The 25,570-nt window shown below is 37.9% G+C and overlaps 1 protein-coding gene across 5 annotated transcripts in view; it reads right to left on the reverse strand.

The window, feature by feature from the left end:
• Positions 1-25,570, reverse strand: part of DNAH8 (dynein axonemal heavy chain 8) — a 331,845-nt gene that overhangs the window by 221,757 nt on the left and 84,518 nt on the right. For all 5 annotated transcript variants that reach the window (XM_053905062.1, XM_053905060.1, XM_053905063.1 and 2 more), the window contains exons 23-28: positions 23,207-23,342; positions 21,173-21,288; positions 15,152-15,258; positions 9,370-9,445; positions 8,009-8,201; positions 459-655 (exon numbers count right to left, since the gene is read on the reverse strand). In XM_053905062.1, coding sequence (XP_053761037.1) covers positions 459-655; positions 8,009-8,201; positions 9,370-9,445; positions 15,152-15,258; positions 21,173-21,288; positions 23,207-23,342 — 825 coding nt within the window. The remainder of the gene's footprint in view (positions 1-458; positions 656-8,008; positions 8,202-9,369; positions 9,446-15,151; positions 15,259-21,172; positions 21,289-23,206; positions 23,343-25,570) is intronic.

The following is a 25,570-nucleotide window of genomic DNA, read 5'->3' on the forward strand; positions in this document are numbered from 1 at the left end:
CCATTTGCATGTCAGGCCAGTAGCTCAGTAAAGAGAGGGATGAACTGGTAGTACCAGAAGATGAGGAGATGAGGCCAAGTGAGGGAATTTCATAGTCTACCATGAATAACTAACTGAGTTATTCATGTGTCCTTAAGTCTCTAACCAAAAATACAGTTGAATCTATGTAAGCGTGACACGCCCTTGAATACCCAGCCTCTGAATATCTGGAATGTAACTGGTACCCAACTGTTTACACAAATTAAACAAAACCTGCCTGAGCCTCATTACCCTCAGTTGCCTCAGAGTGTCACTGTGAGTACGGCACAAAATCCACTATGTTAGATGCTTGGCCTTTTCAGGTTCTTGACCTCTGCTCATGAGTTCCTGTCATCATTCTGATACTTTCCTGCTTCTCTCACACACGTTAGATATAAACAATTCAAACCCAAACCGCATCACAAGTAGCCAAAATACACCTTCACTTTCACGTCTCGGTCCTCTGTCCAGAGCATCTTGTACTTTTGAAAGTCCTGCAAGGCCTCATGAGCCACCTTCCGTAGAGAATTCACAGAGGAAGAAAGGAGGAGGACCAATTTGGAAATATCCTTGTGCTCCGCTACCCCTGGATAAAAATTCTTCAGCTTTCTTGCAGTAATTACTTCTTCCACAGACTCTGAAAACAGATGGTTTTATAGAGAGATAACTTCTATATGCAACTTCAAATATTATCAATTTTAATATTTACAGACTTCTTTCAAGCTGGATTTTCTTTCTTTTTTTATTATTATTTAAATTCAAGTTAGTTGACATACAGTGTAGTCTTGGCTTCAGGAGTAGATTCCCGTGATTCATCACTTGCATATAACACCACCCAGTCCTCATCCCGAACAGTGCCCTCCTTAATGCCCATCACCCACTAAACCCATCCCCCCATCCAACACCCCTCCAGCAGCCCTCAGTTTGTTCTCTGTATTTATGAGTCTCCTATGGCTTGCCTAAACCACTGTGTCAGATTTTGAGGCCTAGATTTCTTTAATGTGGGAAAATTACTTTCAGAGAACAGAACTTAAAGACACTGATTAAACATCCCCACCCCACCGCCGCATAAGTCCTTCAAGGAAAGAAAGGTCAAAAGAGCTACAATTGTTGCTCTATAGAACAGTATGGTGGTTAAAAGAGATGCACCATACTTATTACCCATATAACCTTTGGCCAGTTTTTTTTTAATATGAAATTTATTGTCAAATTGGTTTCCATACAACACCCAGTGCTCATCCCAACAGGTGCCCTCCTCAATGCCCATCACCCACTTTCCCCTCCCTCCCACCCCCCATCAACCTTCAGTTTATTCTCAGTTTTTAAGAGTCTCTTATGGTTTGCCTCGCTCCCTCTCTTTTTTTTCTCCTTCCTCTCCCCCATGGTCTTCTGTTAAGTGTCTCAGGATCCACGTAAGAGTGAAAACATATGGTACCTGTCTCTGTATGACTTATTTCACTTAGCATAACACTCTCCAGTTCCATCCACGTTGCCACTAAAGGCCTTATTTCATTCTTTCTGATTGCCAAGTAGTATTCCATTGTATATATAAACCACAACTTCTTTATCCATTCATCAGTTGATGGACATTTAGGCTCTTTCCATAATTTGGCCATTGTTGAAAGTGCTGCTATAAACACTGGGGTACAAGTGTCCCTATGCATCAGCACTCCTGTATCCCTTGGGTAAATTCCTAGCAGTGCTATTGCGGGGTCATAGGGTAGATCTATTTTTAATTTTTTGAGGAACCTCCACACTTTTCCAGAGCAGCTGCAATCTTTCCAGTCTTCATGGAAATACTTGTGAGGATTAAATGAGACAATTTATGTTTGTCCTCAGCTCAGCATCCGGTATATAGAGATCATGCAATCACTATTAGCCACTACCATAAACATCTCTTGCCAAAATCTGATCATGTCACTGCCTTGATCAAAATTGTCAAGTATTCCCCATCAGACAGAGACTATACAAATACTTTTATTTGGTCCAAATAATGCCTTACTTTTTCAAAACAGTTGTGAACAATTAAAAATCATGATATTTCATGTGCAATTCCAGATTTTCAACTTCTCTTTTAAAAAGGTTTAATCTTGGGGCGCCTGAGTGTCTCAGTTGGTTAAGCGTCCGACTCTGGCTCAGGTCATGATCTCACGGTTCATGGGTTCGAGCCCCGCATCAGGCTCTGTGCTGACAGCTCAGAGCCTGGAGCCTGCTTCTGATTCTGTGTCTCCCTCTCTGCCCGTCCCCTGCTCATGCTGTCTCTGTCTCTCAAAAATAAATATATGCAAAAAAAAATTAAAAAGGTTTAATCTGGGGGGTGCCTGGGGGGCTTGGTCAGTTGAGCATCTGACTTCAGCTCAGGTCATGATCTCACAATTTGTGGGTTCAAGCCCCACATTGGGCTCTATGCTGACATCTCAGAGCCTGAAGCCTGCTGTGGATTCTGTGTGTGCATGTGTGCGTGCGTGCATGTGTGTGTGTGTGTTTGTGTCTGCCCCTACCCCGCTCATGCTCCCTACCCCACTCATGCTCAGTCTCTCTCTGTCTCTCAAAAATGAATAAACGTTAAAAAAAATTTTTTAAAGATTTAATCTGGTAGTACAGGGTCCATGTTCCTGCATGGCAATAATTAGCTGAAGCTCAGAAGCATCTCTAAAAAGGGCATCCCTGGTGAATTTGCCAGTCCCCTCTAAGACCACGTCACTCATTTGTTCTTTTGTTTTAATTTTAATCAAAATTATAGCAAAAGAAAGTACACGGTATTTGGCTGAATTAACTAAGTAACTAATGTTGCATGTCCTGGTAGTTGTTTCCCTTTTATCGCACAGAAGCATCCCACTGTGTAGATATACCTCATTTTGTTTACCTATTGATCAGTTTTTAGACATCTGGTTTGCTAGCAATTTGAAGCTATTAACAAATAATGCAGCATAAACATTCACATCTTTACACAGACATATGATTTCATTTGTCTTGGATAAATTCCTAGGGGTGGAATTCCTGAGCCAAATGGTACAGGTATGTTCAACTTTTTAAGGACGTGCCAAACTGGTTCCAAAGTGGCTGTACCTTTATATACATTCCCACCAGCGATGCCTTAAAGTTTCAGGCTCTTTATCAACAATTGGTATTGAAGATTATTAAAAATTGTTATCCATTCTAATAGGTGTGCTGTGGTAGATCATCATAGTTTTAATGTGTATTTCCCTAATACTAACGGAGTTGAGCTTCTTTTCATGTGTTTTTTAGCCATTCATGCATCTTCTTTGTTGAACTAATCTTCTGACCATTTGGGGAGGGAGATAGTCTTATTATTCAGCTTGAGTTTTTTATATATTCTGAATACGAGTACTTTATGCCAGATGTATGCATTGCAAATATTTTCTCCAAATATATGGCTTCCCTTTTTAATGTTTTGAATGGTGTCTTTTGAAGAGCGACCATTTTTACTTTGACTGAAGTCCAGTTTGTCCATTCTCCTTGTCATGATCATGTTTTTGCTGTCATACCTGAGAAATTTTTATATAACCCCAAATCACTAATTTCTTAAAATTTTTAAATTTCTTTCTAAAGAAATTTTTATAGCTTTAGTCCTTGTATAATTGACTTTGAGTTAATTCGTTTGCATGGTTTAAGAGTCCAACTTCATTTTTTTTTTGCATATGTATATCTAATTGTTCCAGCACTGTGTGTTGAAGAGACAATCACCTGCCCCATTTTTTTACTTCATATCCTTTCAGAAAGTCAGCTGACTCTAAAGTTTATTTCTGGATTGCCTAGTCTGTCCCACTGATCTACATGCCTATCTTTAGGCCAATACTGCACGGCTTTGATTATTATAACTCTGTAGTATGTTTTGAAATCAAGTATTCCAGCTCTATTATCCTTTTTCAAACTAATTTTGGCTATTATAGTTCCTCGCATTTCCCTATTTCTTATTCAAATTTTAGGATCAACTCAATTTCTGCAAAACAGCTTTCTAAATTTTGATAGAAAGTCCACCAAATCTATAGATCAATTTGGTAGAATGGCTATCTTAGCAGTAGTGAGTCTTCCTCCAATCCATGAACATGGTGTTACCTTTCAGCAATGTTTTGTAGCTTCTGATGTACAGGCCCCTACACTTCTTCAGTTAAATTTATTCTCTACGATAGTATTATGAATGAAATTGTCTTCTTAATTTCATTTTCAGATTGTTTATTCCAAGTAGTTAGAAACACAATTGCGCTTTGTATGTCGATCTTATATCCTGCATACTTGCTGAACTCATTTATTAATTCTAACAGTTTTGTATGTGCATGTATTCCTGAGGATGTTTTTACATACAAGATAATGTTATATGTTAAATAAAGTCAGTTTTGCTTCTTCCTTTCTAATCTGTATATCTTTAATTTCTTATTAAATCCACGGGATTGAATCTCCAGTATAATGTTGAATAGATGTAGGGAAAGCCAGCTTTCTTAACTTGCTCCTGATCTTAGGGGGAAATAATTTAGTCTTTCACCATTAAGTATGATGTTGGCTCTAAGTTTTTCATAGCTGCCCTTTATCAGGTTGAAGAAGTTCAATTCTATCCCCACACTTTTAAGTTTAACATGAAAGAGGTAGATTTTGACAAATTCTTTCTCTGTGTCTACTGAGGTAATCATGTGATTTTGTCCTTTATTCTATTAACAGGATGTATTTTCTAAAAATCTTGTATTTCTGGGATAAACCTCTTTTGGTTATAATATAGCCTCCTTTTTATGTGTTTCTGAATTCAATTTGCTAACATTTGGGTAAGGGTTCCAGCATTGTCATTAAAAGTAAGGATCCTTTAAAGAATGTTTTTAAATATAAAGAAGTCAAATTTAAACATATTTTCTTCTGTAGTTTGAGCTTTGTAGGTCTCGAGAATTTTTCCCTACCCTAATGTCATAAATATATGGTGTTATGTTTGACTCCAACAGTGTAATAGAATACGTATATTTTTAACAGTGTTATAGAATATAGAATAATGGATATGAATTTAAGATACTTTTATGGTTTATTGTTTGTTTATTTTGAGAGAGAGAGACAGAGCAAGCATGAGTGAGGGAAGGGCAGAGAGAGACACAGAGAGAAAGAGAGAGAATCCCAAGCAGGCTTCCCACTGCCAGCACAGAGCCCACATGGGCCTCTACCCCATGAACCATGAGGTCATGACTTGAGCTGAAATCAAGAATTGGACACTTAACCAACTGAGCTCCCCAGGAACCCCTTGAGATACTTTTGTGATGTAATTTAAGTTTTTCCATATGGATAAAAGTTCCTAGTATCATTTATTAAATAAATAGCACATTCTTTCCCCCCTGATTTGTAAGTCTACCTGTGTTATATATCTAATTTTCATAAATATGAGTGTTCCTGCACCCTCTGTCCCATTTCATTAATCTATTCTCTATCCTTGGACCATTAAGAAATTGTCGTAATTAGTCTGGCTTAATAATACTTCTTTCTATGTGGCAGGACAGGACCCCTACCCTGTTTTTCTTCATAAATATTTTGAGCTATTTTTGGCTTTTGCACTTCCACATAATTTTTCAAAAGTAATTAAAATTAATTTGACAAATTATAGAAAAAGTTCTGTTGTGATTTCATTGGAATTGTACTGAATTTGCAAATTAAAAAATTGAGTTCTTCAGGTTGTAGGTTTATTCCTATCTTCCATTATGCTATTCAATAATAATTATTTTCTCCAAAAATGCTGTGCAAATATTTTTTACATTTATTTATTAAGTACCTTATGGTTTTGTGGCTATTGAAAAACTATTTTTTTCTATTACATTCTGTCCAGCTTTATTGAGATATAATTGGCATATAATGCTATTACATTCTAGTTGAATTATTAGCCATTGTAGAAACACTTTTGTGTGTTGGTCTCTTACACAAAAACATTACTGAACCTATTAGTTCTAATAGTCATTTCTAGATTTGTTGGATGATCTTTAGATAAGGACAATCTTAATCTTCCTTTCCAATTATCTCTTTTTATCATCTGATTGCTCCAATAAAATATTGAATGAAAGTAATGATAGCAGGCTTCCTTGTTTATTCTTCAGTTTAAATGGGAATAAATGCTTCTAAATTTTTCCACAGACATCATTAGCATAAAATCTTTCATATTCCTAGTGTGATAAAAGGATGTGTATGGGTGACTAAAATATATCATATATATAGAAGCATATAAGACAGTAGTTAAAGAAGAACGTGACATATATAAAACATGTATTAAATAAGAAGAAAAATTATTTCAATTTTTTCTCAGCACCTAGGTTAAGGAGAGAATGGTGACAATATATCAGTTGTCCTCTCTAGGTCCTCTAAAATTACATATTCCTTCCTTACTCCCAGAGGTAACCGGGATCCCGAATTTTCTTTGAAGAGAAACCAACATTGTTATCTCTAAACAATATATTGTTGAATTTTTTTTAACGGAGTAGTAAACACAAACCTAGTTGTAAAGGCAAGAATGTTAATTGCCCATGTTAAAAAAGGTTCTCAGAAAATAAGAAGCTGGACAGTTTGAATCTAGTCTGGCTTCAGCTTTCCTCCAAATCTACAAAAGCCCTTTGTGGGGAAGCCATGGGGGATGATCACAGGTGAGTCTATTGCTTATGATCTGGAAAATACAGGTCTCATCGTAATCAGGACATCTGGCAGGGCTGTGTTTATGAGCCATGTAATGGAATCCAGCAGGGACATGGCCAGGACAGTGGCCTAATCTTTTTCCTTTAGACCACAATTCCTTCCCTCTAGTTCCCAGTAGCAGGTCAAAGCAGAACACTTCCAAAGAACGAAATGAGTCTCCTCAGCTGACCTAGGTTAATGAAAGTAGATTGGCAACTTCATCAGCACATGTGAAAACAAGCAAAATTTAATGTACAGCATGGCATGGTGCCCACAGATAATACTAATGTATACTCAAATTTTGCTAAGAGAGTAAATTTCAAATCTTCTTACCATACACATACACATAAAAAAATGGTAACTGTAGGAGGTGATGGACATATTAATTGTCTTGATTGTGGTAATCATTTCACAATGTACACATATATCAAAAAAATCACACCATATACCCTAAATATATGCAATTTTTACTTATCAAAAATAGTTTGGCTTTCTACAGAAGAAAGTGTCCAAAAATGTCCACGGAACTTTGGGTCAGTGTCATATCACACCCATGATTACTTAAGGGAATAGCTTATATGTACTTCAGGTACAAGGAACATACGACCCAGAACTTCTAAGCACCATGTTTTGGCAAACTAAATTCATTGGTCCAACTACAATGCAGAAAGTAGAATTCGTACTAAGCCTAGTTGTAATTTTCCTCTGAATCTAAGATTACGATAGTGGAACAATGATAAAAATCTTTGTTCCCTATGTCCAAACATAGATGGAAATGTCTGTATGTTATGTTTATGATGGAAGATGGAGAACACTCATTTTTTTACTTTTAAAGCAAAATTTACAAATAAGCATGATAAAAATGACAGCCACAAACAAGAATGGGATCTTGTCATTTGCAATGACATGGATGGATCTAGAGAGTATAATGCTAAGTGAAACAAGCCAGTCAGAAAAAGACAAATAAAATACGATTTCATTCATATGTGGAATTTAGGAAACAAAGCAAACAAACAGAAAAAAAGAGACAAACCAAGGAACAGACTCTTAACTATAAAGAACAAACAGATGGTTACCAGAGAGGAGGTGGGTTAAGGGCTGGGTGAAATAGGTGAAGGGGATTAAGAGTACCCTTACCTTGATGAACACTGGGTGATATATGGAATTGTGGAATCACTATACTGTACACCTGAAACTAATGTAATACTGTATGTTAACTGCACTGGAATTATAATTTTTAAAATCTATATGCTGTCATACCCAGGAACAATCATAAAGATGATTTACTAGTTGTTATAATTCTAAGATTCTATTCATTGGAGATGTGCTTTAATACTCTTACTCTCTTCCTTCTTTGCTGGTTTTGTTGTGTTTAAATGCATCAGGTCAGTAGTACGGCTGGGACTGGTGACGACAGGCTTAACTTGACGGGTCGGCTGTTGCCCCCAGTGAGCCACTCCTCTGCTGACTTCCAGGGTTAGCTGGATCATACGGTTAATGGCTTGTTGAATGTCATCCAAACTAGGAACCATTACCTATGGAGAGAATAAATGAATTCCTGGTACTGGCAGCACATGCCATCCATCCCTCTGTTTCTCACCAGCCCATCCCCCATTGGGTGAGACAGCCTCAGCTGGCCCAGTGGAAGGCTGCTTTGAGGAGAGGGATATTAGAGGAGGGTAGACTGTGGACTTTCTCTATCCTGAAGTTTTCCCATTCTATCATTTCCCGCAGGCTAAAAGGTCAGGCATAGTACTTGTCATACTTTCCCCATGAGGGCGGCCGGATGTGGCCATAAATGGTGGACTGTGTGTTGGATACCAATGAAGCAAAATGACTGAAGAAGCTTTACTGCCAACGTTCCGACCTCAGTTCTTTGAAATGTGCCAAACAGGCAAAGAAGCTGTCCTCCAGGAGGCCAAGCTGTGTAGATGTAGATGGCGACAGATGAGTCACAGATCGTCCTGCCTGGCCTTATCCTATGGCTCATCACAGAATGCACCTCAATCATCCTGTGTGACTCGGAGTTCCAGATGCCAGTTGGCAGCTGAGACATGAGACGGTGGTAAAAATAAGTGTCGGGAGAAGGCACAGGGTCCATGTGCTCAGGGCATAGGCTCTTTCTTTCTATCCTGCCATTTTGGGTTACCTTACAGCTGTGTGTTTGCTGTCGGGATGTGGACTTCTGAGATGGACTATTTAGATAATTTGATGCTTGAAGAAAGAAAAAGCAAGAATGCTTTTCAAGTACTTGCTAACTGATGGCTGAACAGAGATGCTTAACTCATCTCTTACACCATCCTTCAATACACCATGAACTGCGCAGAGTAATTATTTTATAATGGATAAAAATCACATTCCGATTTTTGTTAAATATTCGGGTAAAACCAAAAAATACATAGGGGGTACCTGGGTGGCTCAGTCAGTTAAGCGTCTGACTCTTGATTTCGTCTCAGGTCATCATCTCACAGTCCGTGAGATTGAACCCTGTGTCAGCGCAAAGCCTGCTTAGAATTCTCTCTCTCCCTCTCTCTCTGTCCCTCCCTCGCTCGCCCTCTCTCTCTCTCAAATATAAATAAATAAACATTTAAAAAATATGTAGAACCGAGAGGTTATTCTAAATGAAAGTTCAGTGGTAGTCCTATATTTCTTTAAAAGTTACCAGAATATCATTATATTAACTTGAATATTAATTATACTTACCACATTCGGAATCGCAAGATGCACTTCAGTTTTTATGAAGGAAATAACATCTTCTGATCGCCTTCGTCCATATTGGCTATAATAAGATACACATTGAACTTATAAAACTTAACCTAAAGTTTCATAAATAGCTTGATTATGCTACCATTTTCAATCCTAAAAATAAAGACCATTTTCAAAATACCAAATTACATGGAGAAAGTTATTTATAATGAAACCATAAATTTCAGAGAACTAAGAAAACACGTTAATGTTATTTGAAGTAAAATATTAGTCTCCTATACATTTTCTAGTATTTTAATGTTGCTCTCTCTCTCAGTAATAACCATTTAATAACGTTTACTAAAAGCACTGCCTGTTCCCAGCCTTGTAACAGATGCCAGACAAGATCACCAACAAAAAGCATATACCTTCCTATACTTTCATATATACACTTTTTTGCAAGATTACACAGGAGGTTTCTGGTCAAAGCCTTCCAAAAACCGCTTTTGTAAACAACATACTCATGCTCAGGCAGAAGTACAGACATACAGACACACAAGTGCAAGTAATGAAGAACACACATCAGAGCTATAAATTGGTGATCTCCCTCCGTCTTGACCTCTGTCCCCACCCTAGACAAAGTTATAATAAATGTCTCATTGCTCTCCACAGCAGGAAATGCTGTCATTACTGAAAAACTACACCTTCCTTTATAAAGATGGGGGGGGGGTGCGGGGTAGAAATCATAAGTAACACAAAGCTTCCACAGTTCAATGTGAAGACCCAACATTACATATTATTAGAAGGAACTCTTTGAACCAAAGCAAGCAAACAAAGGGAAAAAGACCTTTAATTCATAATCCCGTTCTGAAATCCAAGATGCAAAAATAAAACAAGTCTAAACTGTATTTAAAAGAGCACAATGTGAGAACAAGAAGGAGTTTTATAAAGTATAAACAAACAGCTGAAGTGACAGAGGCAGTGAACAGCACACTAGATCATTCAGTAACTTATTTGACAAACTAGAGATTAAAGAATTCTCCAAAATTTCAGGTGCAAAATACAGAGACAGATATTACTTAAAGAAAAGGCAAGAAAGAATTAGGGAAAAGTAATGTTTATTGACTGCTTAATGTACGCCAGGCACTTTTCCAAGCACTTTCCATGAATCCACACATTTCATGCTCACATTAACTATGTGAGGCAGATCTTGTGATTATTATTTGCATTTTACAGATGAAGAAACCAAGGTAGGGAGAAGCTGAGTAACTTACGGAGGGTCACTCAGCCGAGAGACACTTTACTACCTAGATCCAGCACATGAATCTTACATATGGTTGATTAAAGCACAGCCCTTCTCTCATCTTCAGAAGAGACTTGTTTTATCATATTGAAAAGAGTCCTGTGCGCCTGACAGGATTAATGGGAAAAATTATCTACACAAAAACATACAATTTGTGAATTTCCAGAATAACAGGAGAAATCCTATAAACTCAAAACAACAGGGTGTTATTTAGAAAATTGGATTAACAGCAGAACCCTCATCTGAAAGTGGGAACAAAAGAAGCCAATAAAACAATATTTACAGAGTGTGAGAGAAAGAGATTGTGATCCAAGCTGACCTAACCAGCATTCATGTGTTAGGGTAAGAAAAAGACATTTTTTTTTTTTTTTTAAACTTTTATTTATTTTTGAGACAGAGAGAGACAGAGCATGAACGGGGGAGGGGCAGAGAGAGAGGGAGACACAGAATCAGAAGCAGGCTCCAGGCTCCGAGCCATCAGCCCAGAGCCCGACGTGGGGCTCGAACTCGCGAGCCGCGAGATGGTGACCCGAGCTGAAGTCGGACGCTCAACTGACTGAGCCACCCAGGCGCCCCAGAAAAAGACATTTTAGACAAAGGAGGAGGTTGCAGTATCATGCTCATGTGTATCTTTTCAAAAATGACTTAATGCTATAGGACTTATACGTCAACGTGGCATAGCAAGTTCAGACTTCAAAACCACTCTTTGTGCCAAATATGTAACAATCATGGATAGAAAATATAGGACATGAAGATACTCAAATGCAAGGTTAGCACGTCCATGAATCAGAAATGGGTCAGAAACACATAAACAGCGTGGCCAGGAGTCTGGTCAGGAATTAGGCAGTGACAGTGGAAGGTTGGCTCCTGTGGACTCTGAGGCACTGAAAGCACTCCACGTGAGATAGGGCCTCAGCCAGGCCTGCTACTCAAAGCCAGAAGCTAAGGTAATCCTCCTCCACTTGTAAAGAGGCAAAGCAAAAACAAAGCATAGTCCATCAACGTACTGTCTGCAGCTATAACATCTCCAGAAGATATGGGCCTGGGGTGATGAAACAAATCCATAGCATCCCCAGGAAGCAGTTAAGTCAGGTCACTTGTGTACTCCCTGGCTGAACCTGCCATATGCCCCGTATCTCTTCAGTGGGCAGATATCATGAACAAATAAGACTCGGGTCTATATCAAGGTCCCCAGGATCATGGGAGACAAAAGTAAAACTCCTATATAGGGAGGCAGGGTGGGAGAGAGAAACATAACACACACACACACACACACACACACACACACACACACACACACCTTTCATTCAGTGAAGTTCTATAAACTAAAATCCCAATAGGCATGAATAAGTTTTACAGTAAGAAAGAGAATGGAAGGAATTAATAATTGAAACAAAAACACACTCCAGATAAAATCAATGTATAGAAGTAGAACAAACTCTAAAATAAGTAAATTGATAATATTCAAAGAGATAAATGAAAGTTATTTTCTCCCAACATAATAAGTTACTAAACTAGAAATAAAGAAATAATACAATACCTGGAAAATAAGAAAAAGTATTAGTTGAAATATTTAAGATGAGAGAGATGAGATCTTTAGACTAGAAAGAGAGATACTTGCTCATAACGTATCCCAGAAAGGCAAAAAGACAAAATATATGACAGAGTAGTTAGGAGACAGGGAGGACAGACTGAAAGCCCTAAGATTTGAGATGACTGCATGTCCATTGTTCCCAGAACAGTTACGGGTTAAATCTGCCCTGACACTTCATCTGGGTAGTGCCCCTACACTTGAAACAGTATCCTGTTTGGAACAATAGATCATGTGGTCAACCTATTCAACATTCAACTACTTAAAGTTCCGTAAGAAGGGAAAGAAAGGAATTTCCCAGAAGGAACAACTGAAAAGGAAATTGCTGAGGATTTTCCAGGATTAAGGAATGCCAGACACCTTGAAATAGAAAGTGCACTCTGAGAACAAAGCAGGATGAAATAAAGACAAATCCACACAAAGAAAGAAAACTGAAGAACATCAAGGATAAAAAACTATCTTTAGTTAGACTTAGTGCAGACTTCTCATCATGCACATTATAAGTCAGAAAAAAATGAAATACATTCAAAGTGCTGAGAGACAAACAAAAACTTTTTATCCACCTAAACTGTCATGGAATTGTGAGAGCAAAAAAGGTATTTCTCAGACTTAAAATAAAGAATAAGAGCGTTTACCCCTCATATACCCTGACTAAGGAACCAGTGGGATATAAGAAATACACAAGAATCTGGAGGTGTTTTACAATATGCCAGTAAATAAATTATTTTTACGTGTTCAAAAAAAGGCAAAACTAAAACATCAAGCAGCAATAATGAGGTAGATACTGTTCAGTGAGTAAATCATGCCAAGGCCCTTGTAGTGAGAAATAAGACTAGAAAACTGAAAAACCATAGACAGTACTTCTTTTTTTTTTTTTTTTTACCTGGAGCAAAATACATGTATTCACAATTTAAGGGTAACTACTTAAATAACTGAAGTATAGTAAAGAAAATAAAAGGAAAATATGATCCGACCCAAAAATAACAGATAATGAAACGAACCAAAGAAAACAGACACTAAAAAGAAGACACAAAAGGAAATGTCATAAGTGTAACTATATCAAAAAATTACAATGAATATAAACAAATTAAACTCTACTAAAAGGCAGAGATAATCAGATTGAATTTAAAAATCAGGTATATGATGCTTTTAAGAAATAAAACAAAAAAATTGCACAGTAAGGTTTGAATAGAGGGCTAAAAGTGATATACCAAAAAAGCTGGTAAGGTAAAATTAATGACAGACTAAAAAGAATTAGAGGAATTAGAATTAATATGCATAAAGAAATAAAATAAAAATAAAAGATAAGGTGCTTTAAGCAAATTTAACTAACATAAATGCACCTAACAGCATAGCCTTAAAACACATAAAACAAGAACTGAACAAAACAGAAGGAAAATTTGTCAAGTTCACAATCATGTTGGGAGATTGTAACAGTGTGATTAAATTAAAATTCAGCCATGATTAGCCAATGAATAAATCTAACAAAAATGTGCAAGACTTTTACACGGAGAATTATATAATTTCATTAAGAAATAGTAAAGAAGACTTAAATGGAGAGGTAATCATGATTCTGGATGGAAGACTCAATATTATAAGGATGCTAATTCTCTCCAAATTGATCTATAGATGCAATGTAATTTAATCCTCTCAAAGAAAAAAGTTAATTTTTCAACAACTTTTGTTTGGTTAACTTACAATTATGGGAAAAAATACATTGGCCTCCTACCTCACAGAATCACAAAAATCAATATCATGTGGATTAAATCCCTAAACATAGAAGACAAAAGTATAAAATTTTAGAAGACGTCATGAGGTAAGGAAAGATTTCTTTTAAAAGACATAAAAATCACAAGGAAAGGATCAATGAATTTTAATGTTTCCAAGAAAATATTGATAAACATGAATACTTTAAACTCAGCAGAAGATACCATAAAGAGAATGAAATGACAGGTACAACTGGGAGAAGATATCTGCTATATTATCATCAACAAAGTAATATATTGAGAACTTCCATAAATAAGTCCAATCCAATAGAAAAAAACTGGCAAAAAATAAAGAAATGAAGGAAGGAAAGAAGCCAAGCCTAGTCAAGACAAGACATGACAAAAGAAAAAAAGGAAACTTCAAGGAAAAGAAGGCACAAATGGCTCACAGCCATGAAAATATGTTCAATCTCATCAGTATCCAAGAAAATGATTATTTAAGTCCTAGTGAGATGAGATTTCACGCCCCATTCTTGGCAAGAATTTTCTAATTGAAAAATACCAACTGTCTGCAAGGATGAGGAGCCATGGGGACTCTCAGGCTGGGCACTGCATGGTTAAATGAGCTATTCACATACCCCATGGCCCAACTATTCCATTCTTAACAAGTGTAGCAAGAGACAGGTATGAAAATGTTTACATTGGCTTTATTCAGAATATTTCAAGCTGGAAACTACCCAAATGACCATCACCAGAAGAATAAACAGATTGTGTATACTCCAAGTATACCTAAGTGAAAATAAATTATATCAACATAGATGAATCACAAAAACATCACACTGACAACAGCATAAATACAGGCAAAATTAAATACTTTGATTAGGGATACAAACTTGGGAAACTATAAGGAAAACCAAGACAATAATAAGTATGAAGTTCAGAATAGTGGTTACTACATTTGGGTGAGCAGAGAAAGGACTGATAAGGGGAATGCTGGTGTTCAATGTTCTTTGTCTTGGCCTGGATGTTAGGAACATGACTGTTCATTTGATCACTATTCTTACAGTATTACACATATATTTTAATATAGTCTTTTCATAAATGTTATATTTTTAAATTTAAATTTATCAAAATAAGAGGTAATATTAGCATTATGTTATGATAGCATTACCAGACTTATTTAGCATATTTTCAACTTGCCTTGAAACAAATATTCTTCTTTTCATTGTGTCCAAAGATAACCGTGTAGCTTTTTGAAGACTGTCTAGCAATTGATGAGAGAAAAAAGCATAGACCTCTTTACATTCCTGTAACAAGAAATCATATTAAAAGTTGGGTTCAGGGCACCTGCGTGGCTCAGTTGGTTAAGCATCTGACTCTTGATTTCAGCTCAGGTCAGGATCTCACAGTTTGTGGGACTGAGCTGCACGTCAGGCTCTGTGCTGAGACCACAGAGCTTGGAATTCTCTCTCTCCCTCTCTCTCTGCCCCTCCCCTGCTCACATGCTCTCTCTCTCTCTCTCTCTCTCTCTCTCTCTCAAAATAAATAAATAAACTTAAAAAATAAAGTTGGGGTCAAGATGATGGCATGGCAAGATCAACTTCCCCAACATGGTATCACAGCAGTCATAGCCATGTCCTACAGCCAGACTGAGTGACAAGTCTACCCACCACTGTGCCAATCACAGCCCTGCCACAACAGAAGGGCACACAGAGCACACATAAGAGACACCCCTTGAGTATCTGGCTCTGGTGATGGGAGGAGACTGAAATTCTGGGCACAAGTCCACTCCTTTAAGACTGTGAGATGCAGATGAATAATCTGATACATAGAAACAAACACAAGAGAATTAGGCAAAATGAGGAGATAGAGGAATATGTTCCAAACAAAAGAACAAGAAAAAAACTTCAGAAAAAGAACTAAATGAAAGAGAGATAAGCAATCTACTTGATAAAAAGTGCAATAGTCATAAAGTAAACAGTCATAAACTAACAGTCATAAAGATGAAAGTAACAGTCATAAAGATGCTCACCAACCTTGGGAGAAGAATGGATGAACACAATGAAAACTTCAACAAAAAGAGAAAATAAAAGAAAGTACCAAAGAGAAGTTATAACTGAACTGAAAAATACACTAGAGGGGTTCAACAGCAGACTGGATGAAGTAGAAGAACAGATCAGTGAGCTGGAAGAAAAGCAGTGGAACTCACCCAAAGCAGCAAAATGAAAACAGAATTAAGAAAAATCAAACTATCATGAGGGACCTTTGGGACAACATCATGTGGAAAAAGTGTTTATAGGGATCCCACAAGGAGAAGAGAGACAAAGAGCCAGAAAAAATTATTTAAAGAAATAAAGGCTAAAAACTTCCCTAGTCTGAAGAAGGAATCAGATATCCATGTGCACAAAGCACAGAAGTCCAAATAAGATGAACCCAAAGATATCCACACCAAGACACATTATAATTAAAATGATAAAAAGCCAGGGTACCTAGGTGGCTCAGTCAGTTGAGCATCCAACTCTTGATTTTGGTTCAGGTCATGATCTTGCAGTTGTGGGATTGAGCCCCACGTCAGGGTGCATGCTGAGTGTGGAGCCTGCTTAGGATTCTTTCTCTCTCTCTCTCTCTCTGTCTGTCTGTCTCTCTGCCCCTCTCCCCCATTTGCACTCTCTCTCTAAATAAAAAAAAATTTTTTTAATGATAAAAGTTAAGGATAAAGAGGGGTGCCTGAGTGGCTCAACTGGTTAAGCATCGACATTGGCTCAGGTCACGATCTCACGGTTCATAAGTTCAAGCCCTGCATGGGGTTCTGTGCTGACAGCTCGGAGCCTGGAGCCTACTTCAGATTCTGTGTCTCCCTCTCTCTCTGCTCCTCACCCACTCACACTCTGTCTCTCTCTATCTCTCTCAAAAATAAATAAACATTAAAAAAATTTTTTTAATAATCTTTGTTACAAAATAACAACTTGTTACATACACAGGAAACCCCATTAGGCAATCAGATTTTTCAGCAGAAACTTTACAGGCCAGAAGGAAATGGCATGAGATACTCAAAGAACTGAAAGAAAAAAAAAAAAAAAAACACTTCCAAACAAGAATTCTCTAGGTGGCAAGATTATCATTCAGAATTTAAGGGGAGATTAATAGCTTTCCAGTTAAGCAAACACTAAAGTTCATCACCACTACACTGGCCCTAAAGAAACGTAAAAGGGATTTCATTATGCTGAAAAATATTGGCACTAATTAATAATAACAAACCATATGGAAGTAAAAATATCACTGGAAAAGGTAAATATATAACAAAGGTAGTGAGTCACTGACATATAAAGCAAACATGAAGGTTAAAGGACAAAAGCAGTAACATTAGCTAAACTATAATAATTAAAGGAAGTATAAAACAAAAAGATGTAAAGTGTGTCACCAAAAATATAAATAGCAGGAGTGGGGCAGAAAAAAGTAAAGTTTTGAAATGTGTTTAAATTCAGTTACTGTCAATTTTAAAAAGACTACTATTCAAATGGGATATTTTACGTAAGCCTCAGAGCAACCACAAAGCAAAATACAAAGAAAATGAGAAAGGAATGAGAAACTTAGAACACTAAATAAAGTCATCAAACCACAAGAGAAGAGAGAAAGAGAAGAAAGGAACAGAGAGAAATTACAAAAATAGCCGGAAAGCAATTAACAAAATGGCAATAGGTATATTCTAATCAATAATTGCTTTAAATGAGGGGCACTTGGGTGGCTCAGTCAGTTAATTTTTCCACTATGGAAACATTAAGAATATAGCTACCACATGACCCAGCTCTTTCATTTCTGGGTATTTGTCCCCAAAATATGAAATCACTATTCCAAAAAGATATATGCACCCCTATGTTCACTGCAGCATTATTTACAATAGCCAAGATATGGAAACTACCTAAATGTCCATTGATAGATAAATGGATAAAGAAGGTGTGGTATATTTACACAGTAGAATGCTACTCAGCCTTAAAAAAAGAATGAAATCTTTCCATTTGTGACAACATGGATGGACCTTGAGGGGATTATACTTAGCAAAGTAAGTCAGACTAAGAGAGAGAAATACCATACAATTTCACTCACATGTGGAATCTGAAACAAAACAAAACAAATGAACAAACACAATAAAACAAAAACAAATGCATAAATACAAAGAACAGACCAGTGGCTACCAAAGGGGAAGGGAGTTAACAGGTAGGTGAAATGGGTGAAGGGGGTCAACTGTATGGTGATGGATGGTAATGAGACTTGTGGTGGTGATCACTTTGTAGTGTATACAGATGTCAAATTATAAAGCTGTATACCTGGAAATAAAATCATTTAAAAAAGAAATACTATTAAATTCAGTGTCGAAAATAAGAACTTTAACACCCCAAAGCAATAATACAATATTAGAAGTGACATGTGAAGATAAATAATAAACTATACAATTTTAATCATATTGTAGAAATAATTTCAATCCCAAATTACTTGTGTATTTTTTAAACAAAAAACAATATTTGAATAACTGCATTTCATAAACCCCCTAGTAAACTGTAAGACCTTACTCAAAAGCCAAAAGCTCAAAAACACCTTATTCAAAATAATCCTGGTTTGCTCAATCCTCAAAAATTGGCCCACTTATTAAGTATGGTACATTTCTTAATGCTCGGGGGGTATGGGCATAAGTCTATCTTTCAAAAACTCAGCTTATGGCAAGGATATGGAGAAATGGGAACCCTCTTACACTGTTGGTGGGAATGCAAACTGGTGCAGCTGCTCTGGAAAACCGTGTGGAGGTTCCTCCAAAAATTAAAAATAGATCTACCCTATGACCCAGCAATAGCACTGCTAGGAATTTACCCAAGGGATACAGGAGTGCTGATTCACAGGGGCACATGTACCCCAATGTTTACAGCAGCACTTTCAACAATAACTAAATTATGGAAAGAGCCCAAATGTCCATCAACTGACAAATGGATAAAGAAGATGTGATTTATATATACAATGGAATACTACTTGGCAATGAGATAGAATGGAAATCCTGCCATTTGCAGCCATGTGGATGGAACTGGAAGGTATTATTCTAAGTGAAATAAATCAGTCAAAGAAAGACATATCATATGTTTTCACTCATATGTGGAACTTGAGAAACCTAACAGAAGACCATGGGGGAAGGGAAGGGGAAAAAAATAGTTACAAAAAGAGAGGGAGGGAGGCAAACCATAAGAGACTCTTAAATACAGAGAACAAACTGAGGGTTGATGGGGAGAGGGGAAGGGGAAAATGGGTGATGGGCATTGAGGAGGGCACTTGTTGGGATGAACAACAAATGTTGTATGTAAGCGATGAATCATAGGAATCTACCCCCAAAACCAAGAGAGCACACTGTATACACTGTATGTTAGCCAGCTTGGCAATAAATTATATTAAAAAAATAATATAAATAAAAGATTCCACACTAAAATGAAAAAAATAAAATAAACAAAAAGCTCAGCTTAGAGGATAAATATATTTTAAAATGTACAGTACCAAATGTATATGGGATAAAACTTCCACCATCCTGGGACCATGGTTTGCCCCTCTGTCTAAGCCCTTCTTTCCCTCCAGAGGAGTCACCAAGTTTATTGGTCAGAACACAGGACAAGTATTGAGCCTGGGCAGGGATCTGGATCCCAAGTCTTGCTTGCACGGTGAGTCATGAGTCACACCTCCAGGGCCAGGCTCTGGCCATAGTGTTCCTCTCCATTCTACGCCCTGCTCCTCTGAGACAGGGTGGACCAGCCAGGTTGAGTTGGATCAGAAGACAGGGTTATCAGGCATGAGCAAAGAGAAATATGATCAGGGCTGGTGAATTGCCAGGCTAAAACACAGGCATGACAGAGTCAGTTTTTTATGTTAGATAGACCATTCTGGCAGCACTGTGGAGGATGATGGATGGGAGAGGCAGAGGCTATGTAGGCGGTGACTGCACTAATGCAACTAACTTCAAGTGATCCTCCAACTTTGATGATCTTCCTTTGATGATAATCAGACTTGCTCTAGGGACCCCAGCCAGTGTCAAAGAGAATGCAACTGGAAGAGAAGGACTGGGGCACTTGGGTGGCTCAGTCGGTTAAGCGACCAACTTCAGCTCAGGTCATGATCTCCCGGTTTGGTTGGTGAGTTCCAGCCCCACATCCTGGCTCACCGCTGTGAGTCTGTCAGCGCAGAGCCTACTTCAGATCATCTGTTCCTCTCCCTGCCCCGCTTGCACTCTCCCAAAAATAAATAAATATTTTTTTAAAAAGGAAGAGAAGGATGGCTGGCATGGGCATACACTGCCTCACTCCAGCTGACTCCTACTGCTTGATAATGGCCGCCTGGAGCATGGTACTGAGAAGAAATCAACAGCTAAAATCTAGTCTAGCGGAGAAGTGCTTCTCCATCCATTGATGATACCCTTCTTGCCAAAGAAGGTGAAAGTAGAACAGATGTGTGCTATTCATTTCCAAAACTGTATTACAGTGTGTGTTAGAGGTGTAAAATAGAGAAAGAAGGAAAAGAAGGTGAATATGAGGGATTAAAAGAAAACTGACAGGAGGAGGAGAAAGCAGGGATTAGCACACATGTGGGAGCTGCATTTACAACTGAGGCATGACCGCAAGGGTGAGGCTTAGAAAGGAACAAGAAACCCCATGAGTCCTTCTCAACCTCCACTCTCAATACGTCTCAACACAGTGTTGAAACTCTGCCCACCCAGGGTTTCTCCTGGGGAGGAGTCCACAGCCTATCTGCGGTGCTAGTGAAAAACGCAGATCCTTGGTGCTCAAATGAATCAAAATGTGGCCTTGCAATATACCTAACTCTATTCAATACAATAACTAAAAACATCTTGAGTCAAATGAATTCTCACTATAATCCCAGAAGTATGACATTTACTATATAAGAAAACATGGTCAATCACAATAGAGGGAGATAATTATATATAACTGTACTGACAGAATCACATTAAAAGGTGATAGTGTTGGGGAAAACTAAAAGGATTTGCTGTATCTTGCCAGATCCTACAGTGTAGCATTGAAAATTATATATTCTGGATTTTGTTATAAGTCCAGATTGGTTGTAAGTCCATACAGGTTGGCTGCAGAACTGCCTAGAAGAAGCACCAGTTGAGGGTCATGTATAATCCAAGGAGTAATAATTCTAATACATTGTATGAGGTTATTTTGTAGCAAATACCTTCTTAAATTCATCTTCTTTATCATTAAAATCAGCCTGAGGCAGGATATTAGTCTCATAATCAGGGTTTTCACCCTCTTCTGTTTCACTTCCAAAAGCAACATGCTTCCTCTGTTCTATAGATAAATGATAAAACAAAAATATAACCTTTAGTATTGAGCATTTGATTTATTCCATATGGCCAAACCTTCCTAGGAAACCCCTTCTTTAAAAGTTCTTAATTAAGGGTGCCTGGGTGGCTCTGTCAGTTAAGCATCTGACTTTAGCTCAGGTCATGATTTCATGGTCTGTGGGTTTGAGCCCCGTGTCGGGCTCTATGCTGACAGCTCGGAGCCTGGAGCCTGCTTTGGTTTCTGTGTCTCTCCTCTGCTCATGCTCATGCTCTGTCTCTCTCTCTCTCTCTCTCTCTCTCTCTCTCAAAAATAAATAAACATTAAAAAAAATTAAAAGTTCTTAATTTAAAAATTTAAGACTTGTTTCTGTAGGAATCATCTTTGAATTCAATTTAAATCACTCATCTCAATAGAATCATAATTCTACTAAGAAATACACTCTTATATATGCTGCAGCTTAGTATACAGAATTAAAAATATTTGGGGGCACCTGGGTAGCTCAGTCAGTTAAGTGCCTGACTCTTGATTTCAGTTCAGGTCATGATCTCACAGTCATGAGATGGAGTCCTGCATCAGGCTCTGCTCTGAACGTGGAGCCTGCTTAGGATTCTCTCTCTTCCTCGCTCTCTGCCCCTCCCCCCCTCAAAAAAAATTTTAAGAGCATTTTACATATTATCTTTCTAAAATATGTGTTTACCTTTTGAATACTCTAACTTAATAAGCTGATATTTGGGGTTTTCGACACTTCTGAAGAAAGCTAATTAAACTAAGTAGACAAACTAAGTGGAAAAAAGAAAAAGAAAACATGCTGTCAATACTTATTTAAACTCGTAGTTTCTTAGCCTTGGCACTATTTTTTTTAATGTTTATTTATTTTTGAGAGACAGAGACAGAGAGAGACAGAACGTGAGCTGGGGAGAGGCAGAGAGAGAGGGAGACACAGAATCCGAAGCAGGTTCCAAGATCTGAGCTGTTGGCACAGAGTCTGACACAAGGCTCAAACCCACGAACTGTGAGATCATGACCTGAGCTGAAGTCAGATGCTTAACAGAATGAGCCACCCAGGCACCCCAGCACTATTTTTTTTTAAATTTTATTTAAATCCAAGTTAGTTAACATATAGTGTGATAATGGTTTCAGGAGTAGAAATCAGTGATTCATCACTTACATAGAACACTCAGTGCTCATCCCAACAAGTGCCCTCCTTAATGCTCATCACCCATCTGGCCCATCCCCACCCACTTTCCCTCCAGCAACCCCCAGTTTGTTCTCTGTATTTAAGAGTCTGTTATGGTTTGCCTTCCTCTCTGTTTTTATCTTATTTTTCCTCCCCTTCCCCTATGTTCATCTGTTGTGTTTCTTAAATTCCACATACGAATATAACCATATGACATTCATCTTTCTCTGACTTATTTCCCTTAGCATAATACACTCTAGTTCCATCCATTCCATCCATATTGTTGCAAATGGCAAGATTTCATTCTTAGCACTATTGATATTCTTTGTTATTGAAGGCTGTCCTGTGCCCTGTAGGGCTGTCACCAGCACCCCTGACCTCTACCCACTAGATGCCAATAATATTCCCCATGATGCACAATGACTAAAAATGTCTCCAGACATTTTAGAATGCTGTACCGGAAAGAAACAAAGAGAGACAGAGAGAGATTAACAATAGCAAGCCTAAGACTGCTTGCAGCATTGGTCCTGATTCCCACTATTCTCTAGTTGATATAAAAAGGGCCTAAGCAGTTTCTGCACAGTTTCACTGTGCCTAAGCAGTTTCTGCAAATGATGTGGTGTATGCTGAACACATGCTTTCCTTCAGGGAGTCTGGAATCTTGGTACCTGCTAAGCAGAAGGCACCCACCTGAAAACATATCTATAACTCTTGCAATTCAAACTTTAGAACTAGCAAAATTACCCGGTAACGGTTTTGCTGTTTTCCCACTGTCCTTAACTTCATAAATAGCTTCAAATATTAATATAAGTTCTTTGACAGCTTCTTCCACATGCTTACTTTTGTGGTTTAGGATATCAGCCCATTCTTTTGTGTATGTCTGTTAAATAAAGCAATGACTATTAATTTACAGATGCTTAAAAATACTGTGAAACTTAATTTATAAAACTATAATTAACAGCACTTGAAAATAACTAGAGATAGTTGCCAATAGCATAATGTTTCAGATCCCATACTCTCAATGGCTAAAGGCATACCTGAGAAGGCCCAAGCAAAGAAAAAGAGGAAAGAAAAATAAAAACTTACCTGATTCAATCACACATAAACATCTACCTTCACATTTATATGGTGAAAAGAAAGAAGGCAGAGGTGCCTGGCTGGCTCTGTCGGTAGAACATACAACTCTTAATCTTGGGGATACGAGTTCAAGCCCTGTGTTAGGGGTAGAGTGTACTTAAAAAAAGAAAGAAAGAAAAACAAAAGAAAGAAAGAAAGAAAGAAAGAAAGAAAGAAAGAAAGAAAGAAGGCTGAAAGACAGGAGAGATAATGATGTCAAAAGTTGAAAATGAGAAGTTTTTAAAAAGATAATCCAAAGTGTTGCTTTGAGATTCAAACGAGATAAGGCTTTTAAGTGAGCAAGTGAGCACGGTGCTTGCTTATGCCAGGCATCAATTTAAGAGCTTTATGTGTATTAACTCATTTAATTAAATGACAACTGCTTGAGATGGGTAATATTATTGTCCCCATTTCACAAATTAGAAAACTGAGGCTCAGAAAGAATGAGTAACTTGTCCAAAATCACATAGCAGGTGGTAAACATAGGAGTTTACAACCAGCATTGTCTGATTTAAAAGTCTGTGCTCTGCCTTTCTGAACTTTTCGAATAGGCTTTGGGAAGAAGCTGAGAAGTAGTTAAATTCAGAAAAGAAAACTGGTCTATAAAACTGAATAGACCTTTTGACATATCTACAATGTCCACCACATTTTAGAGAGAGAAAAATAAATGGGAGCATTCCACCCTTCCCAATTTATTCACCACAGTGGTAAACACTGGAATGCCAGTGGTAAGAGCCACTTCAGATAAGCAGGGAAAGCAAACAACTCTAAAGAGGCAGAAAACAGATTAGTGGTTGCCTAGGGCTGGAGAGGTTGAGATGAAATTGTGTTATAAATGTTCTAAAATTGTGGCGATGGCTGTATAACTCCGTGAATAAACTCAAACCCTTGAATTGTACGCTTTAAATGGGTAAAATTGCATGGTGTGTGAACCACATCTCCATAAAGTTATTACCAATAATAATCCATGCCAGAAATCACCTAAGCTAGGAATTGGAGGAAAGCAAATGGAGATGGGAACTGAAAGATGGGGAAGTGAAGACAGCATGCACGAGAAGCTGGTGAAGTTTGGTTGTGAATGAGAAGTGAAGGGAGGTGTGGGAAGGTTTTTGTTTGTTGGCAACGAAAAGATAATCTGGCACATTACACTGTGAGGGGGAGGAGTCCGGTGGAGGGGACGAAGTTGAAGATCTAGAAGAGAGGGAAGAAGACTAGGGGAGGAAGGTTGCCAGGAGGGCAAGGAGGTGTGGGATCTAGAGCCCATCTGGAGGACCTAGATTTTGAAAAGAGGTCGAAAACTTTCTCCATGGACCATTCTTAGAACTCAGAGAAGAACAGACTGAAATACTGAGGGGAAGTCCAGGGACAGACTGGAAAGACAGTCAAAATGATTTTCTTTCTTTCTTTTTTTAATTGAGATATAATTCATAATGTAATAGCACAAAAAGTACCCTTGTAGAGTGTACAACTCATTGGTTTTTGGTATATTCACAGAATTGTACAACCATCCCTGCTATCTAATTCCAGGACATTTTCATTTTCCCCCACAAAGAACCCCCATACCCATTAGTAGTCCCTCCTCATCACCCATCTGGCAGCCACTAATCTATTTTCTGTCTCTACGGAGCCAAGGTGATTTTGTTGAAATGACTTTTAACAACCTTTAATGTATTTACCAGTTTTCCTATCATAACTTGAATCAAATTTCCCTGATTTTCTATTCCATTTGTATACCTATCGAGAATCAGATATGTCAGTCAGGGTTCAGTCAGGAAAACAGATGCCACACCAGCTATTTTAACCGACAGAATGAGAGGATTTAATATAGACAATTGGTGAAACAACTGTTAAAGGACCAAAAAAGGCAAAAGGGATGCAAAGGTCACACAGAGAGTTACTTCAGGAAGCAGCTCCCATACCTGGGGAGTGGGAGAGCAAAGGCAAGAGGCTGGAGTTTTTATACCTAGAGCTGGGAAGTGAGGGAACTGCCCA

This window comes from Panthera pardus, unplaced genomic scaffold (assembly GCF_024362965.1).
Source record: "Panthera pardus isolate Hobbes unplaced genomic scaffold, ASM2436296v1 HiC_scaffold_17, whole genome shotgun sequence".
NCBI lineage: Eukaryota > Metazoa > Chordata > Mammalia > Carnivora > Felidae > Panthera > Panthera pardus.